Genomic DNA, 15,523 nt, shown 5'->3' with positions numbered 1-15,523 from the left:
GAACTAGAGGCTTTTCGGCAGAAGTGTCCTTTCAGCTAGAAGCTTTTTCGGCTTGGCTAGAGGCCTATCAGCGGAGGCTTTTCCAGGCTGAGGAATCCTAGAGGTAAGATGTGGCAGTGGCTTGCTCCTTTGTCTCTCTGGTCTTTCAGCATTCACTCCAATATCTGGTACTGGGTTTTTATTTAACATTCGGGTTACACACCTATGATCAACAGGGGCATAAATGATCCCTAAAACAAGTGTATTGGAGCCAGGTGTGGTGGCACATGCCTTTAATTCCAACGCTCAGGAAGCAGAGGCAGGCGGATGGATCTCTGTGAGTTCAAGGCCCAGCCTGGTCTACATACTGAGTTCCAGGTCAGCCAGGGCTATAAAAAATATGCTTTGGAAAAATGGCCTGAATCAGGCAGTTTAAAATTGGCAATAAAATTATTAACTTGCAAAACATTTTAATTAAAGAATTTTCTTTAAAGCTGAGGCTATAGTTCAATTGGTAGAGTGCTTGCCTGGCATACAAGAAGCTCTGGGTTCACTCCCCAATACCACATACACTGAGTACTGTGGCACTCATTTGTAATGCTAGCAATAAGGAGTCGAAGACAAGATGATCACAAGTTCAAGTCATCTTTTGACTACACAAGTTTAAGGGCCAACCTGGGACACAGGAGACCCTGTCTCAAAGACAATAGAGCTGAGGGATGTGTCAGTGAATGAGGGCACCAGCCACTAAACTGGATGAGCCGAGTTCAGGGTTTCCCCTGCACTCCAGGCTGGTGGTGAATTCAGTGCCTTCTGCCTTAGCCTCCTGCTGAATGCTGGGGCTGTCAGTGTGATCTCCACCTTCAGCTTAGCTGCACCTTTGCAATGAGGCAACTAAGACCACAGTCGTGGCCTCTGTGGCTTCACGCTTTGGGGCTTTCCTCCCCGATGATGCAAGGTACTGTCACGTGTGCTCTTCTGACCACACTTCAGGGTCATTCATTGTCCTTACGTTTTGTCATTTAAAAGTATTTCGTAAGTGTTGATAACACTTACTAAGATTTGTTCCACGGCAACAGGAAATATTTGACATGGAATTAATATAAATAAAACCAATGCCTACTTTTATTTCTATGCTCTATTTTATTAAATTTAACGTAAGTTACATACCTTTCAAGTTCTGGAGGCTGTTTCTTAGACTCAACAGCTTTGAGAAATTCAGAAAAGTATTCTGGCTTTACAATTGGACGTCCACAAATGAGTGCACATATGGTCTAAAATAGAAAGATCACATGTAACTATAAATACATATATTCATACAATAGCTTACTTAAAAGGAAGCTGTAGGTTATAAACTACAAAGAGGTGGTTCTACACTATTTTCCTTTCAAAGCCCTAAATGGATAAAGGAGACACAATCAAAAGCAGAAGTCAGCACTTGGTCACAACTCAGGGTAAGAACATAAACCACTAATAAGCACTCAGATTTAAGAAGTCCTCAGTCACTACTGTGCCTAGAGGCTGCTGAGACTCACTCAGGTACACTCAACTACAAAACTCTGAAGTCTTTGTGAACAGAATCTTCCACAGGAAACAGGAATGAGTCCTGAGATGGTGTGGGGAGGAGAAGGCAGACCTGACAGAGGAGACAGGAGATGCTAACCCTGAGGAGTGGCAAGCACTTTAACTCAACTCTCTGTTTTAGACTGCAAACATGATCTACTCAATCAAATGAACTTCACAGTACAGGGTCATATAAAACGTTTTAAAAATGCCAAATCAAAATCTGAACTAGAATCCATGTGCTTTTGGTTCTCTGGCACAATAAACAGCGAAAAGCTTTTCGAGCCTAAATACAAGCAATGGGGTAGTCATACATCACTCAGAGCAAACTGTGGTCTGTGCGTATTACGTCAGTGGTGTACGCCGACAGAGCCTGCTCTGCACATAAAGACTGCCAACCTACTTTAATGGTGACTTTAACTGACGCCATGGCAAGGTGAGTACATTCTTCTGTCCAGTTGTTTGCAGTGAGTCCTCCGAGCTGTAATACAGCTTGATTTAAAACAGTTTTCCCAGAGATGTCCAAACAGGAAGAACAAACAACCAAAGGCTCGTATTCCACTCTGTAAATGAAAAGAAGTTACACAATAGTTCTAGGGGCAGCAACTTACAGGACTTTAAAATATCAGTCATTTAGCCGGGCAGTGGTGGCGCACGCCTTTAATCCCAGCACTTGGGAGGCAGAATCAGACGGATCTCTGTGAGTTCGAGGCCAGCCTGGTCTACAGAGCAGATCCAGGAAAGGTGCAAAGCTACAGAGAAACCGTCTCGAAAAACCAAAAAAAAAAAAGTATTTTTCCTAAGAAATTATCATTTCTTAAGTCTTGATTCCGAATGAAGAAAAAGCAAGGACCAAAAATTGGCATTCCATGTAACCTATGAGGACTCAAATAACTGACCAACCCTTAGGACTCTCAGGGCGCATGCCAACTCATTCAGCTACAGCAGTTTCACTTCACCGTCCGTAAAGCCTCTTCTGGAATTCCAAAGAAAGCTGTGGCTTTACAGCAACTTCTTACCTGAATTTACTCTCAAATACCCCAAACGTAACCCTATCTCCAGTCTTCAATGTATAAACTGTTAGTCCAATTGATCCATGAGCATGGGAGATCTTTCCATATTCTGATATCTTCTTCAATTTCTTTCTTCAAGGACTTGAAGTTCTTGTCATACAGGTCTTTCACTTGTTTGGTTAGAATTACCCCAGGATATTTTATATTATTTGTGGCTATTGTGAAGGGTGTTGTTCCCCTGATTTCTTTTTCAGCACTTTCATCATTTGTACATATGAGGGCTACTGAGTTTTTTGAGTTACTCTTATATCCAACCACTTTGCTCAAGGTGTTTATCAGCTGTAGGAATTCCCTGGTAGAATTTTTTTGGATTGCTTATCATATCATATAATCTGCAAATAGCAATACTTTGACTTCTTCCTTTCCAATTTTTAGCCCCTTGATCTCCTTATGTTGTCTTAATTGCTCTCGCTAGAACTTCAAGCACTATATTGAGTAAGTATGGGGAGAGTGGACAGCCTTGCCTTGTTCCTGATTTTAGTGGAATTGGTTTGAGTTTCTCTCCATTTAATTTGATGTTGGCTGTCAGTTTGCTGTATATTGCTTTTATTATGTTTAGGTATGTTCCTTATATCCCTGATCTCTCCAAGATTTTTATCATGAAGGGGTGTTAGATTTTGTCAAAGGCTTTTTCAGCATCTAATGAGATGATCATGTGGGTTTCTTTCTTTCATGTTGTTTACATGGTGCATTACATTGATAGATTTTCATATGTTGAACCATCCTTACATCTCTGTCATGAATCCCACTTGATCACAGTGCATGATCTTCTTGATGTGTTCTTGGATTTTGTTTGCCAGTATTTTATTGAGTATTTATTTTTTGCATCATTGTTCATGAGGGAAATTTGTCTATAATTCTTTCTTTGTTTAGTCTTTGTGTGGTTTGGGAATCAGTGTGACTATGGCCTCATAAAAAGAATTTAGCAACGTTCATTCTGTTTCTATTTTGTGGAATAATTTGAGGAACACTAGTATTAGCTTTTCTTTGAAAGTGTGGTAGAACTATGAGCTGAATTATGAGCCCATCTGGCCCTGGGCTTTTTTTGGTTGGGAGATTATTAATGACTGTTTCTATTTCCTTAGGTGTTATTGGGCTGTTTAAGCTGTTAATCTGATTTTGATTTAGTTTTGGTAGGTGGAATTTATCGAGGAAATTGTCCATTTCGCTTAGGTTTTCAAATTTTGTGGAGTACAGGTTTTTTGGAGTATGATGTAATGATTGTCTGGATTTCCTCAGTGTCTGTTCTAATGCTCCCCTTGTCATTTCTAATTTTTGTTAATTTGCATATTATTTCTCTGACTTTTGGTTAGTTTAGATAAAGGCTTGTCTATCTTGTTGATTTTCTCAAAGAACCAACTCTTTGTTTCATTGATTGTTTGTATTGTTCTCTTTGTTTTATTTTATTGATTTCAGCCCTCAGTTTCATTATTTCCTGCCATGTATTCCTCTTGGGTGTGTAGTTAAGAGTTTTCCTGCCTGGCCCACAGTCAGGACAAATCTCTCTCACCCGCCAGGCCCATAGATGCTCAGACCCAACCAAGTAAACACACAGAAACTTACATTGTTTACAAACTGTATGGCTGCAGGCTTCTTGTTACCTACTTGTTCTATCTTAAATTAACCCATTTGTATTTGCTTCTTCTTGTTCTAGAGCTTTCAGTTGTGCTGTTAATTCACTAGTGGGAGATTTCTCCAAATTCTTTGTGCAGGCACTTAGTGCTATGAACTTTCCTCTTAGCACCACTTTCATTGTGTGCCATAAGTTTGGGTATGTTGTGAATTCATTTTCATTGAATTCTAGAAAGTGTTTGATTTCTTTCTTTATTTCTTCCTTGACCTAATGGTAATTCAGTTGGGATTTGTTCTGTTTCCATGAGTTTGTAGACTTTCTGTAGTTTTTGTTGAAACTTTAATCCATGGGGATCTGATAAGATACAGGGGGTTATTCCATTTTTTTTCTTTTTTCTTTTTTCTTGTATCTGTGAAGACTTGCTTTGTGACCAAGTGTGTCTTGAGTTTTGGAGACAATTCCAAGGAGAAGGTATATTCTTTGGTGTTTGGGTGAAATGTTCTGTAGATATCTGTTAAATCCATTTCCCTCATAACAACTGTTAGTTCTGTTTTCTGTTTTTGTTTGTTTGTTTGTTTGTTTCTGTCTGGACAACCTATCCATTGGTGAAAGTGGTGTGTTGAAATCTCTCACAATTAATGTGTGGGTCTCGATGTGTGATTTATGCTCTAGTAATGTTTCTTTTACAAATGTGGGTGCCCTTGTATTTGGGGCATAGATGTTCAGAATTGAGACATCACCTTAGTGGATTTTTCCTTTGATAAGAATGTAATGTCCTTCTCCATTTCTGTTGATTAATTTTTGTTGAAATCTATTTTGTTAGATATTAGGGTAGCTAAACCAGCTTGATTCTTAGATTTGTTTGATTGGAAAATATTTTCCCATCCCTTTACTCTGAGGTAGTGTCTGTCTTTGACACTGAGGTGTTTTTCTTGTATGCATCTGAAGGATGGATCTTGTTTTCATATCCATTCTGTTAGCCTGTGTCTTTTTATTGATGAATTGAGTTCACCAATTTTGAGAGATATTAATGACCAGTGATGGTTAAATTCTTGTTATTTTTTGTTGTTGTTATTGCTGCTGCTGGTGGTGGTAGTGGTGATGGTGATGGTGGTGGTGGTGGTGGTGGTGGTGGTGGTGGTGGTGGTGTGTGTGTGTGTTTCCATCTGGTGTGGGATATCTATTGCCTGTGTTTTCATGAGTGTAGCTAAGGTCCTTAGGTTGGAGCTTTCCTTCTGGTACTGTCTGTAGAGCTGGGTTTGTGGATAGATATTGTTTGACTTTGTCATGAAATATCTTGCTTTCTCCATTTATGGTGATTGAAAGTTTTGCTGGATATAGTAGTCTGGGCTGGCATCCATGGTCTCTTAGAGTCTGCAAGATGTCTGTCCAGGATCTTCTGGCTATTAGAGACTTTATTGAGAAGTCAGGTATAATTCTGATAGGTCTGCTTGGCCTTTTTATTTTGTAGCTTTTATTATTTAGCTTGGCCTCCAGTAAAGCCTGTATCTTCTTCTGGACAATCCTAGGCCTATGGTAGAGCTGCTGGGGCTGTACTTTAGACTGGTGTGAACTGTACATGGGCCTATAGCCTCTGTTCTTCCAACTGGTATGGACTATGTCTGGGCCTATGGAGTCTGCTGGAGTTCTGGGAAAAGGCCACTTGTTGACCAGTGAGGGTGATTGTAGCTGGTGTGGCCTGCTTCTCATTGGCTGGGTTGGGGGCAGTGCCACTGGGGTTGGGTGGTAGTAGGGCTAGGTACAAGCTTGGATGGTCTTGGTCTGGTGAAGGGTTGCAGGGGACAGAATCCAGGGAGGGGTACAGTTTCGCTGGTAGGCAGGTCACTTACTCATTCTGTCTTGTATGCCCTGGGCTTGCTTGGTGGAAGTCTTCTGTGTGGGGGGGGGGGGGGGGGGGGGTCCAGCCATAGGTTTGGGGATTTGCTGGGATGGAGTGCACTTGGGGAATCAGCAACCATTCTTTACATGTAGGAAAACAGTGAGTATTTGCTGTCTATTAATAGACTACAGCATGTTCTAAATTCTTTAAACTTATTGAGAGGTCAAGGAAATTGAGGGGAGTAATAGGTTTTCTACCTGCCAATAATAAGTTTCTCCACTGACATGGTAAGCCAGACCAAGCCAAACTGAAAAAGTTTAACAGGTATATTGAGGGCAAAAGCAACTTCTGGGTGAGCTTACCAGTCTCGGATATCAAGACCAGAGAAGTCTTGCATCAGAGCAAGGGCAGGAGAGTTATATAGATGGTAGGCAAGGGATGATGACTGTGTCTGCCACAAGCCCTGTTTGTGAGCAAGCATGGTCAAAAACTGAGTGTTTAGGCAAGGACATGGGAGGCTGTTGACATCAGGGGAGGAAGTTGCAGTAGCTGGCAAGAATGTAGAACTGGCTTTTGTCCCTTTTTCTTTGTCTGTAGACTCAAACAGATGGAATTCAGAAAGAAAGGAATACAACTTCCTGGACCGTGCGTGGGCAAGCCAACTGAACAGTGAGTCCTACTTGGAGGAACTGGATAATTAATAGATATGTTCTCACTTCAAAAAGAACAAAAGATACTATATCCTTAAGTCATATGGGGTAACCATAGCTCCAGGATAGGCATTCAGGCTGTCACAAATACCCAATTCCAACATGGGAATAGTTTCCTGGATTTTCTTATAGTGACAGAAGTAAAGAAAGTCACAAATCAATGTGCTTTCCAAATACTGTGGTGGAAACATCAGGTAAGCAGGTCACAACAAAGGAGAGACATGTGTAATAGATCCATGTGATATCTGATGACATCCTTAGCCTTTGTGTTGATTGAAGCTAGTTGTCTGTTAATACCCGTTAGAAGGATTTAACTGATCCTCGCAAGGCTGTTGGGTCAGACACTGAAGCAGGTGCAGTGAGTGGCTATCAAGCACATTAAAGACAGTGATTCAGCCAACCACTGTCAACAGACGAGCAGGCTGAGGCAGCCCAGACCTGGAGCCAGCCGCCGGATGCACTGCTTTATCCTCCAAGTGCTTCTGTTCTGACCAAGCTGGATCCTTAACTGCTCTGCAAAAGAGAATTTCCTAAAGTAGAATTGGAGTTTGTAGAAAAGAGATTTTTTAAACACAGATTTAAGTGACGGGGTTAACACGAGGTGCTCAGGGAAAGACTAAGACACATCTAAGAACATGAGTGTGGGCTTCTGAAAATAGAGTTGAACTTCTGAAGTGTCTTGCAGTGATCATGTGTACCTTTATATATGTATGTGATCTTAAGCTACATCTAAAAGGCTGTTAAGAATTTTTTACCAGTTTGACATAGTGGCACATACCTTTAATTCCAGCACCCAGGAGGCAGAGGCAGGTGGATCTCTGTGAGTTCCAGGTCAGCCTGGTCTATATAGTGAGTTCCAGGACAATCAGACTTACAGTGAGACCTTGTTTCAAAAAGAAGAAGGAGGAGGAGGAGGAGGAGAAGAAAAGAAAAGAGAAGAAAAGAAAAACAAATGTGTGTGTGTGTGTGTGTGTGTGTGTGTGTGTGTGTGTGTGTGTGTGTTGGGAGGATGCACATGTGGAGTTCAACAGTCCCTTCCTTTCATTTTTTTTTGTGCACTCTTAGGATCAAATTCAGGTCACAAGGCCTGTATGGCACAGTGTCCAAACACCATGGCCAGCAGAGTGTCCATCTGTGTGAGGCAAGAAGGAAGTCCCGTTCAACATGACTCAGTAGCCAGTATTGGTTCAAACTTCTGGAGTCTGACATCAGACAGTTTATTTCAGAGATATTTAAGCACAGTGCAATTTTGGAAAAAGTTTTTTGATGATAATTAACTCAATCCCAAGAAAACAACAAAGCTTAAGGTGTGATTACCTCAAAACTCTTTTGCAACGGACCTATCTTCCATAAAGATGGGTTCTATAGCTTGCAGGCCTGGTCTCAGTCATACACATAGTGCAGAGGTCACCCAGCAATAAAGTACATGTGACATCTCCCTTAAAGATGGGTTCTGTTGACTAAGAGATAATGCACAAGATAAAGGTTATAGAAGGAATGACTGAGATAAACACACTTCCCTCAGTCTAGTGTGTTGGAAGTTCTTGGGCAGGGTTTTCCCAGTACGTTTTTCATATGCCCATGTGACCAAATGGTCCCAATTTACTTTGATAAGTTTGTAGGCTGGTACCCTCTTTACTTTTAGAAACAAGTTATTTCTCAGTGTGTGCCTTTTAGATAGTGCCAGAGCAAGGTATGGTCATCCTGCCTCCCTGTTTGCGTTCAAAGTGGGGCCAAATTCTTCCCATAAAATGAATGTCTAAGGCAAGGCACATCCTGAAAAACCACTGTTTCACACAGTGTGGAAAAAGAGTAGGGAATGGCCCAGTTTCAGCACACTGACCCTCTGGGAAGTGTTCTCAAGCCAAGCCTGTCGTTTAGCTCAGGTATTTTGTCCTAGTGACACAAAGCTAATTCATATACTTCACAGATGCTTGTGAGGATTAAGAATGTGTATAAAAAGAGTGCTGACCCCCAGTCACACATACAAATGTTAATGTTGATAAATGTTAGCTTTCAAGAGGACTACGTACTCGGGCACTGAAATTAACCTCCAGTTTTTAGATTTGTGGTCAAACTAACTTCCGAAGAGACATAGATGGTAGAGTAGAAGACAGGGTTTATTACAGAATAATATCAGAAGAGAGGTTGCAATGGTCTGTTAACTCAGAATCACAGCTCTCACCTCAAAGTGTCATGGTTTTTGTCAACATAATGCAAATTTATATATATCTGGGGGAAGGAGATCTTAATTGGGGAATTGCCTTCTCCAGATTGGCCTGTGTGTATGTATGTCTGTGAAGCATTATTGCTGACTAATGTGGGCCAGCCCACTGTGTGAGGTACCAGTCTTGTGCAGATGGCCTGGGCAGCGGCTGAGCAAGCCACAGGAATCAAGCCAGTGATAAATGTTCCTACATGGTCTCTGCTTCAGTTCTTGTTAGCTGCCTTGAGTTCCTGACTGACTTCTGGGGTGGTTTGAATGAAAATGGCCCCCATAGACTCACAGGGAGTGGTACTATCAGGAGTTGTGGTCTCTTTGGAATAGGTGTGGTCATGTTAGAAGAAGTATGTCACAGGAGGTGGGCTTTGAGATCTCAGATGCTCAAGCCAGGCCCAGTGTCTCACATTCTTTTCCTGCTGTCTTCCTTTATAAAAGTGTTGCCATGGTCACAGTGTCTCTTTATAGCAATAGAAACCCTAACTAAGACAGCTTATTTTCATTACGGATTGCAACCTGTAAGCCAAATAAACCCTGTCCTCCACATGTTGCATCTGGTTATGGTGTTTACCACAGCAAAAGAAAGCAAACTAGAACACCAAGGGAATATTAGTAACAATGGCCCAGAAATATATTTTCCAACATGGTCATGTAATCTGGTTCATCAGATTTTCCTTCACTGACATGGTCTTTAGAGAGAGGGCCAGGAGATCTAAAGATAAAGAGAATTGATGGAGAAGATAAAAAAAAAATGTTTGGGATCAGGAGGTCTTACACAAGCTATGAATTATACCAAGCAAGTTTATTAAGAAGTACAGCATCTTGTACTATTTTGGGGGAGCAATGTGACAAAGTTAGCAGAATCTATCATACAACAGGACAGAATCAGCAGGAGACAAAATATCACCACAGAGCTGTCTTGCTTATCCAAACATCAGGGCCTCAAAGAAAGCCTCAGTCCAACTCTCAACTGTCACACTTCGATGAAACTTTTATAGACACAGAATAAAAGAAAGGTACAAATCACAGCACTTTCCAAATGCATTGGTAGTAATGACAGGTAGGGGTAATAGAACAGCAGCGAAATGTCTGCTGCTCTAGGTGTCGATGCCATATGATGACAGTCTGATGCATTGGTGGAAGTAGGCTGTCTGTTAATATAGCCTTGGAATTTACACATCATGAGGATGGTGGATCAGAGGCAGAGGAAGGGTCTCTTGCTTCTGTCCTGCTTCAGACTCTGGGTTACTGGTCCCTAAGCTTCCAGGAGGCCCTCTTGACCTTGTTTTTCCTCTCACCATGGACATGCTTGGAGTAAAGACGCATGCTGCTGTGTCCAGCGGGTTTTTATGAGTCTGAGGGGTTGCCTGCATGTTGTTGGGCTTTCACACCAACTATCTTTACCTGCTCAGCCTTCTTGCTGCACCCCCACACCTATTGTTTTTTTAGAAAGGGAAAAATATCATAACTGACTCCTTAGAAGTTGAAATACCACAGGAAAGGGAGAAAGTGGAAGTAGTGGGTTTTGTTGAAGTCTTGGGGAGAAGCAGTTTCTTTCCACTGAAGCATTTTTAATTATATGTGTGCACATATGTCTCTATGGGTATGTGTGCATGGATGCTGGTGCCTGCAGAGGATAGTAGATCCCCTGGAGCCAGAGATACAGGCAGTTATGAGCCCACATGGGTGCCATGAACCAAACTCTGCCCTTTGTAAGAGTAGGACATGCTCTTAACTACCGAGTCATCTCTCCATGCCAAGCAAGCACATTTAGGGACTTTAGAAAGCAGTATATAGCCTCCCTGAAAATGTATGTCAGGACAGTTTTTGTTTTTTTTAATCATTGCTTATTTTCATCCATGAGAGTTTCTTTAGAAATGGGAAAAAAGCTAAGACAATTGGTAACAGAGGTGGGGTCATAAACCTGACTATGTGGCTATCAGAACTGTTTAGTGACTGGAATGTGGAAGAGTTTGCAACTTATGGTTATAAAAAAGCTTTGAATTCTACAAACAGAGTTTACTGTTCTCATAGGATCTTGGAGGATAAGGGTGTTGAGAGAAATGTGGATAATAAGAAATTTTCTACTCACTCCACATACCACCCGCAGATCCCCCGCCTCCCTCCTCCCACCCCCCAGCCCTCTCTCCCAAGCCACCCCGCATCCCCACATCCCACAAATCAAGGTCTCCCATGGGGAGTCAGCAGAGCCTGGCACACTGAGCCTAGGCAGGTCCAAGCCCCATGTACCAGGGACAGATCCCAATCCCCCTGCCTGGGTGCCCCCCAAACAGTTCAAGCCAAACAACCATCTTCCATATCCAGAGGGCCTAGTCCAGTCTCATGGGGGCTCCACAGCCACCAGTCCACAGTTCATGGGCTTCCACTATGTGGCCAGTCATCTCTGCATGCTCTCTCATCATGATTTCCATGTCCCCCACCTGCAGAATCCCTCCTCTCTCTCATCAGTTGGATTCCCAGAGCTCAGCCTGGTGCCTGGCCTTGGATCTCTGCATTTGCTTCCATCAGTCACTGGACAAAGGCTCTATGATGACAGTTAGGGTATCTGCTAGACCGGTCACCAGAGTAGACCAGTCCAGGCACCCTCTGGACCACTGCCAGCAGTTCAAGGTGAGCTGACTATTCATTCTTATATTTGTTGGGTCCCAAAGAAACTCAGGACAAATGGCTGATTGGGTGCCTATTTAACACACAGAAGCAGCCGCTGGCCAGCAGGCTCTCTCAGCATTGCAAATACCTGTTACAGAGTCCTGGCTGCTCTCAGAACTTTTCACCTCTGTCTGCTATACCAAACCTCTCCAGCCCTCCTTCCCCCAGGTTCCCTTCCCTTCCCTCAGCTTCTCTTTGTTATACAACCCAACTATTCCGCCAAGCACTCCCTTTGGTCACATGCTCTCTTTGGTCATGCCCTATCTTGGTTCTCTTAGTTTTTCTCCCTCTCCTGTGCCTCTCCTGTCTCCTCTCCTGGTCTCCTCTCCTGTCCCTCTCCTGTCCCCTCTCCTGGTCTCCTCTCCTGTCCCCTCTCCTGTCTCCTCTCCTGTCCCTCTCCTGTCCCCTCTCCTGGTCTCCTCTCCTGTCCCTCTCCTGTCTGCTCTCCTGTCCCTCTCCTGTCCCCTCTCCTGGTCTCCTCGTCTCTTCTCCTGGTCTCCTCTCCTGGTCTCCTCTCCTGTCCCTCTCCTGTCCCCTCTCCTGTCCCCTCTCCTGGTCTCCTCTCCTGTCCCCTCTCCTGTCCCTCTCCTGGTCCCCTCTCCTGGTCCCCTCTCCTGTCCCTCTCCTGTCCCCTCTCCTGGTCTCCTCTCCTGTCCCCTCTCCTGTCCCCTCTCCTGGTCTCCTCTCCTGTCTCCTCTCCTGTCCCTCTCCTGGTCCCCTCTCCTGTCCCTCTCCTGTCCCCTCTCCTGGTCTCCTCTCCTGTCCCCTCTCCTGGTCTCCTCTCCTGTCCCCTCTCCTGGTCTCCTCTCCTGGTCTCCTCGTCTCTTCTCCTGGTCTCCTCTCCTGTCCCCTCTCCTGTCCCTCTCCTGTCCCCTCTCCTGTCCCCTCTCCTGTCCCTCTCCTGTCCCCTCTCCTGTCCCCTCTCCTGTCCCTCTCCTGTCCCTCTCCTGTCCCCTCTCCTGTCCCTCTCCTGGTCTCCTCTCCTGTCCCCTCTCCTGTCCCCTCTCCTGTCTCCTCTCCTGTCCCCTCTCCTGGTCTCCTCTCCTGGTCTCCTCTCCTGGTCTCCTCTCCTGTCTCCTCTCCTGTCCCCTCTCCTGTCCCCTCTCCTGTCCCCTCTCCTGTCCCCTCTCCTGGTCTCCTCTCCTGGTCTCCTCTCCTGTCCCCTCTCCTGTCCCTCTCCTGGTCTCCTCTCCTGTCCCCTCTCCTGTCCCCTCTCCTGTCCCCTCTCCTGTCCCCTCTCCTGGTCTCCTCTCCTGTCCCTCTCCTGTCCCCTCTCCTGTCCCTCTCCTGTCCCCTCTCCTGTCCCTCTCCTGTCCCCTCTCCTGTCCCCTCTCCTGTCCCCTCTCCTGTCCCCTCTCCTGTCCCCTCTTCTGCCCCTCTCCTGTCCCCTCTCCTGGTCTCCTCTCCTGTCCCCTCTTCTGCTCCTCTCCTGTCCCCTCTCCTGTCCCCTCTCCTGTCCCTCTCCTGTCTCCTCTCCTGTCCCTCTCCTGTCCCCTCTCCTGTCTCCTCTCCTGTCTCCTCTCCTGTCTCCTCTCCTGTCCCCTCTCCTGGTCCCCTCTCCTGTCTCCTCTCCTGTCCCTCTATCTTCTCTTCCTCATTTATAGGTGGTGGTTGTGACCCACCATTTGGTTGTGGGAACCAAACTCAGTACCTCTGGAAGAGCAGTCAGTGCTCTAAACCACTGAGCCATATCTCCAGCCTCTTGAACAGGAATTCTTATTCTGTGCCATTATATGTTGAATGTATGTAACTTGTTTTCCGAGTCATTGGATTTTTAAAGTGTTATAATGGTTAAAGACTATGGGTACTTTTAAAGTTAGACTGAACTTTTAGGTTTTAAAGTTACATTATTACATGGTTATGAGCCTATAGGGACAAAGGTAGAAAGTTATTGCTTAAAATTAATGAGCTTGGGTGTCAGATTGACAAACAGTGGAGTTATAACAATTGTTTTTAATTGTGAACCTGAAAGAATCACATGAGAAACAGCCCTTGAGGAGTGGCAGTTATCTTGATCGTGTCAATTGATATGGAAAGACCCCTCTTCATTTTTGACAGGACTCCTTTGCAGGGATCCTGGACTGGACAAAACAGAGAAAGGCCTGATTGCTAGCGATATACATTTATTGCTTCCTCCTGTCTCCCAACATAGTGTGACCACATTTCTAAGTTCCTGCTGTTTTGACTTCTTATCATGATGGATCTTGAGCTGGAAGCTAAAACACTTTCTCTTGTGTGTGTGTGTGTGTGTGTGTGTGTGTGTGTGTGTGTGTGTTTATTAAGTGTTTAAGAATTTCAAGGTCTTTATTAACTTGTGCAGAGCTCAGAGGACAGCTTGCTGCACTTGGTTCTCCCCTTCTATCATGTGGGTCCTAGGGATGGAACTCAGGCTTGACAGTAAATTACTTCACCAGTGAACCACATCCCTGTCAGTGCTGGGATTAAAGGTGTGCACCACCACCGCCCAACCCAAAACACATACCTTTAAGATTTTAATTAATTAATTAATTAATTTTGTCTGAGCCTGCTATTGGTAGCTTATGCCTTTAATAAATCTCAGCACTCGGGAGGCAGAGGCAGGTGGATTTCTGTGTGTTTGAGGCCAGCCTGGTCTATGTAGTGAGTGTTGTTACACAGAGATATCCTGTCTTGAAAAACAAAAACAAACAAAAACAAACAGAAAATTTTTCTTTTCTGATAAGGCTGCACTGTCTGTTAAATTGCTATTTTTTTTTTAAATTTTCAAGTCTGAAAAACCGTAATCATTTACAGTGACCTGAACATTACAAACCCTGTTGTTCCAAGTCATTTATATTATAATTGTGCATTTGCTTTTTTACGTGTGCTTTAGTTCCTTGGAGAGAAAAGCAAAGGCTTGCTGGTTAGAGACGAGCTTTTTGTGATAGGCGGTTGTGTGCCCCGTCCTCTGCCCCCAGACATTACGTGGTTCGCTTGGCTTTAGAAAAGAGGCTATGCTTGAAATCCGAAATATTATTCTGACAGTGTGTGATGGAACTTTCCATGGCCCTCGGATTTACACACTTAAGGAATAAACACAAACGATCGAAAAGCGGTGGACTAACTCTGTAGGTAGTGTTTCAGGAAACTTCTGTATTTCGCAGGGGCTGGCCCTGAGCCCATTCCCCATTGGACAAGAGAGCAGGGAAGAGCAATGAGCAGAGCCTCCCTTCTCCCTTCCCGGGACCCGTCCCTTCGGGCACCGAGCAGAGCCCTGACACCCCGGGACCCGTCCCCTCGGGCACGGAGCAGAGCCCTGACACCCCAGGACCTGCCCCCTCGGGCACCCAGCAGAGTCTCCCCTCTCCCCTCCCGGGACCTGGTCCCCTCGGGCACCGAGCAGAGCCCTGACACCCCGGGACCCGCCCCCTCGGGCACCGAGCAGAGCCCTGACACCCCGGGACCCGCCCCCTCGGGCACCGAGCAGAGCCCTGACACCCCGGGACCCGTCCCCTCGGGCACGGAGCAGAGCCCTGACACCCCAGGACCGGTCCCTTCTGGCACGGAGCAGAGCCCTGACACCCCAGGACCGGTCCCTTCTGGCACGGAGCAGAGCCCTGACACCCCAGGACCTGCCCCCTCGGGCACCCAGCAGAGTCTCCCCTCTCCCCTCCCGGGACCTCGTCCCCTCGGGCACCGAGCAGAGCCCTGACACCCCGGGACCCGCCCCCTCGGGCACCGAGCAGAGCCCTGACACCCCGGGACCCGCCCCCTCGGGCATGGAGCAGAGCCTCCCCTCTCCCCTCCCGGGACCTGTCCCCTCGGGCACTGAGCAGAGCCCTGACACCCCGGGACCTGGTCCCCTCGGGCACCGAGCAGAGCCTCCCCTCTCCCCTCCCGGGACCCCCCCCCCCCCCCCGAGGCTAGACGGCTCTG

At 45.4% G+C, this 15,523-nt stretch overlaps 1 protein-coding gene across 1 annotated transcript in view; it reads right to left on the bottom strand.

Moving 5' to 3' along the window:
• Nbn (nibrin) overlaps positions 1-10,332 on the bottom strand; it is a 36,779-nt gene extending 26,447 nt beyond the window's left edge. Inside the window, exons 1-5 of the mRNA XM_036177678.1 lie at positions 10,258-10,332; positions 7,140-7,268; positions 2,562-2,653; positions 1,946-2,105; positions 1,150-1,253 (exon numbers count right to left, since the gene is read on the bottom strand). Of these exons, the coding sequence (XP_036033571.1) occupies positions 1,150-1,253; positions 1,946-2,105; positions 2,562-2,653; positions 7,140-7,268; positions 10,258-10,332 (560 nt within the window). The remainder of the gene's footprint in view (positions 1-1,149; positions 1,254-1,945; positions 2,106-2,561; positions 2,654-7,139; positions 7,269-10,257) is intronic.
• Positions 10,333-15,523: the final 5,191 nt, after the last annotated feature.

Source organism: Onychomys torridus, chromosome 2, assembly GCF_903995425.1.
Source record: "Onychomys torridus chromosome 2, mOncTor1.1, whole genome shotgun sequence".
Classification (NCBI taxonomy): Eukaryota; Metazoa; Chordata; class Mammalia; order Rodentia; family Cricetidae; genus Onychomys; species Onychomys torridus.
This window is presented reverse-complemented; position numbering and strand designations above follow the sequence as displayed.